At 30.4% G+C, this 4,290-nt stretch overlaps 1 protein-coding gene across 1 annotated transcript; it reads right to left on the reverse strand.

Annotated features, from left to right (window-relative positions):
- Positions 1-1,591: 1,591 nt before the first annotated feature.
- On the reverse strand, positions 1,592-4,041 carry LOC115234768 (2-oxoisovalerate dehydrogenase subunit alpha, mitochondrial-like; the record flags this gene model as incomplete). The annotated part of the gene is made up of 4 exons (XM_029806087.1): positions 1,592-1,785; positions 1,857-2,052; positions 2,709-2,870; positions 3,984-4,041. Coding segments are annotated over 4 exons (610 nt in total), but the record flags the coding sequence as incomplete, so codon positions are not given.
- Positions 4,042-4,290: the final 249 nt, after the last annotated feature.

Consider the following 4,290-nt stretch of genomic DNA (forward strand, 5'->3'; position numbering starts at 1 on the left):
GAATTATGCGACCGACTTTACCAATTATTTACAGATTAGATCGTCCATTAAATGTACAAAAATTCTTTAAATATGTACAATTTTTTTGGTTTCAGATGATTCTGAAATATTAAACTTTCGAAACTTCTTGTATTTAGCCGATAATGTGAACCTATGTTTTGATTTTAATAATGAGAAAAATATAGCTCTCATACTCTATTTTCAAATTCCGATGATTTAAAATTTGTTAACACAAAAATTTGTGAGAACTCTTGTCTTAAACAAAAAATGAATTACAGGTCACGAGTATAACTGCGCGCATTGGGTCCAATAGAGATTGGCAAATGGACGAACAATTAATATTTAAACGCATTGACACGTTCACAGAAAGATGTTACGATGTCATTGAAATATGCAACGCTTTAATCGTGTTTGGAAGGTAGGATATAAAAAATAGAATATTACATACATAATACTAGTGAATCATAAATATCTTAGATCAAAAATTTCCACTATTTTAATTTAGCTATGATATAGAAAGTTTAAAAAAGAATATAATATCAGAATTCTTGTTATAAATCACTTCTTAATACATCAAACCGAATATTTCATATTTCATAAGAAAAAGAGTATGTATATTAAAAACGGAAAAAAAATATTTTTATATCACAGATCTCTTATATTTTTTTATTTTGCGTTTGCTTTCGATAAAGAATATGATTAGAGAATATAATTACTTTAATATACATGAACATCATAATAAATGTCAATATATATCAGGTCTACCGGAAAGTTCTGTCCGTTTTTGGAATAAAACAAAATACAAATTTTTATTACCGTCAATAAACTTTATTAAATAATGTAATTGCCATTATTCGGAGAAGTATTGTCAGCAACTGGATAATTTAAATACAGCAGTCCAAGAAAAGAGGCCGCCGATGTTCAATAGGAAGAACATCATACCGCATCATGATAATGCCAGGCCACATGCTGCTTTGGATACTCGTCAAAAAATTGCAGAACTAGGCTGGAAAATTCTGTCGCATCCACCATATTCCCCGGACTTAGCACCCTCCGACTATCACTTGTTTTTGTCCTTACAAAATTTTTTGAGGGGCAAAAAATTCAAAAATGAAGAAGATATCAAACAAGCACTGGTTCAATTTTTCGCATCAAAAGATAAAACATTTTTCGAAAAAGGGATATACAAATTGCCCTCACGCTGGCAAGAAATCATTAATAATAATGGCAATTACATTATTTAATAAAGTTTATTGACGGTAATAAAAATTTGTATTTTGTTTTATTCCAAAAACGGACAGAACTTTCCGGTAGACCTAATATAATATCGGTAAATATGATATATTGTTGGGAACAGAAAAGGTCGCGGGAAAATCAATACGAATTTTACCACATTGTCAATTCGTTATGCTTTAATTATTCCGCGACGCGCAATCGCTATCGGACAAAAAAAAACATTCGGACGGGAAACGTGATAATTTATAGCGAGCGTAAACGCAAAACGTAACGAGACTTTTATTATTGAAACCTAGGGTTACACAATTCTCCATCCCACTCGTTGCCGGTGAAAAAACTCCACCGCGTCTCTGACTTTAAGCCGATGTATATACATATAATTAAATATATGATTACCTTGTGGTAGTTGGGTTGCCAATGGAGATGATATATTCATGAAATTGAACTCTTTGGAACCATAATGCACTGGCATTTGCCTGCCTTTGCCCTCATCCGCGCAGTTGCCGTAACATTGATTCATAAATGGATATCCACGGTGCAACAAGACACCTGTTACATTATATGCAATAACTTGAATGTGTATATATAACAAGTGGATAACACATAGTGCAAGTTCTTACCAGCTTCACGGTATTGTGCGTAAATCATATCTTCTAGAGTCAAAGCAGCAGCAGAACCAATCTGCACAGCCTCTTCACCAGTGTTTGTCATATTATATGAGATGCGATCTTGTCTTTGCGACTCGTATAGGATCTTATCCATCATGCTTATGATCATCATATTGCAGTACATTTTCATCAGATTTGTCTCGTTTAACTATAAGAATATAATATCCAGTTTTATATTTCGACACAATATATCTATATTAATCTCAAATTATGTTCGTATGCGTGGTCACTATATATACTTGCTAAACTTAATATTAGATCTAGTGATTCTATAATACACATTTCACATTTTTTTAAAAACAATATATATTACAAAATAATACAGGGTGTAACTAAACAAACGCATATGGTCAACACTATCAAATATAGAACAACAATTCAAATAAAAAAGTTCTGAACCATTTTTTGATCTGAGCTTTCTTTTCGTTGTTATGTGATGTTAAAGTTAGCTAATCAGCGCCTGTCTATACACCAGAAAGCCGTCTCGCTACTCCGACCCTCGTCGTACCTTCTCTGTTTTCTGTTGTAGACAGGCGCTGATTATTTAACTTTAACATCATATAACAACGAAAAGAAAGCTCAGATCAAAAAATGGTTCAGGACTTTTCGATTTGAATTGATGTTCTGTATCTGATAGTATTGTCCACATATGCGTTTGTTTAATTACACCCAGTATATGTATAAATATGAAATAAAGCAACATATTCAGCATTAATTGTGCATCTATATATCTGTAAATTTATAATATATTTTTAATTTATATCTATAATGTATATCATTAATTTATATCTTTGATGATCAAACCTTTTCATCTTTGGGTAATTCAGCCTTCTGTGTAGGTTCCAAAATCCTGTATATTGGAATAGATTCATAACTTTTTTTATTGACAAACTGAATATTATTGGTAAAAGTATTGTTGATTCCTAGAAATTGCGGTTCATTTGTCGTAGTGCTATATTGTTTTACCTAAATTAATCATAGAATTTCAATAAAGAAAAACGAATTAGATGTTTATTATAATATTTTAAAAGATTAGAGAGATATTTATTCATATACAACTTTATGTTATTTATACTAAATCATTAAAAAATATAGATATGTAATTAAATTACTAAAACGAATTAAAAGAACATAAATTTTTACTCGCTCTCAAATACTATTTTAGAGTAATAAAAAAATAATATGATCAAAATATTATAGAATGGGCACAATATTTGATATAGAATATCCGTTATAAGCATATATATTATGTGTTAATTACACTTTAATACAAATTTGTTATTACAATAACGAATAAATAAGAGATTTTCTTTATTTATGTTATATATGATACCTGCAATATAGCGTATTGAAAGCGCGAAATTCCCCGGAATAAATTCTTTGCAATCATTTCGTGTCACACATTTGATCTTTGATCTCCTCTGTAACTATTTGATGTGTACATTTAGGCCGATAAGGTACTGATAACGCACTGTAACGCACATGCACACGCGCGACATCATGGGAGAAAGCATTAATCATAAACACGTGTATTAACATTAAGTATAAATGCGACAAGAGACAAGAGAATTAAATCTAATTTGTGAGAGAAATTGAGAATTTTTGATAACAAATGGATGCAATTACGATGCATCTCTACGAGATGCTTGGTGTGGAGCATCAAAAGCTACACTTGCAGAGGTAATTTGCATTTATTTAAAAATATTTATATAAATGTTTTATAGATTTATAGAGTGAAATAAAATCATCGACATATAGAATGGACTGCTCGTTACAGGCACAGAGAGAGAGAAAAGAAGGGGAGACAAGTGCGACCGTTGCGATGGTCATCGATCGATTCAGAAATCGATTCACAAATATTTATCTATCGATAATTAGATTGACCGCTAAATCTCATGACTGAGAAAACGCAACACTAATATAGTAATTTTATAAAATGGTTATATGCATGCGTTTAAGAAGAACGGTTTCCTTTGAATACTAGTTTTAAAAGAGGCTGCTGTAATTAGTGATGCATACAATTCACATGCAAATTATCTTGTTCACTATGGGGCTGGGTCCCCTTTTCGCTATATTTACCTCCGTTCCTTTCACGTCATATTTCCACACGTATTTTTCACACTTTTTTGCTTTCTTCCTTTATAACTGCTTAACACGTATCAAGAAAACATATTTTTGCAATATTGTATTCTTCAAAACAAAATAATTATTTTATAAATTTATACAATTTTATTTAAGAGAAGACTCTTATTTTTCTGTAATTAACTATGAAGTTTTTCATCATTTTGATGTATGTTTTTTTTAATATACTAGAATATATATTGACAGACATAATGACACTAAAAAATTTAATTTTATAACGAAATGAAATAAAATGTATTTAAAA

This window comes from Formica exsecta, unplaced genomic scaffold, assembly GCF_003651465.1.
Source record: "Formica exsecta isolate Colony F162 unplaced genomic scaffold, ASM365146v1 scaffold2050, whole genome shotgun sequence".
Taxonomy (NCBI): Eukaryota; Metazoa; Arthropoda; class Insecta; order Hymenoptera; family Formicidae; genus Formica; species Formica exsecta.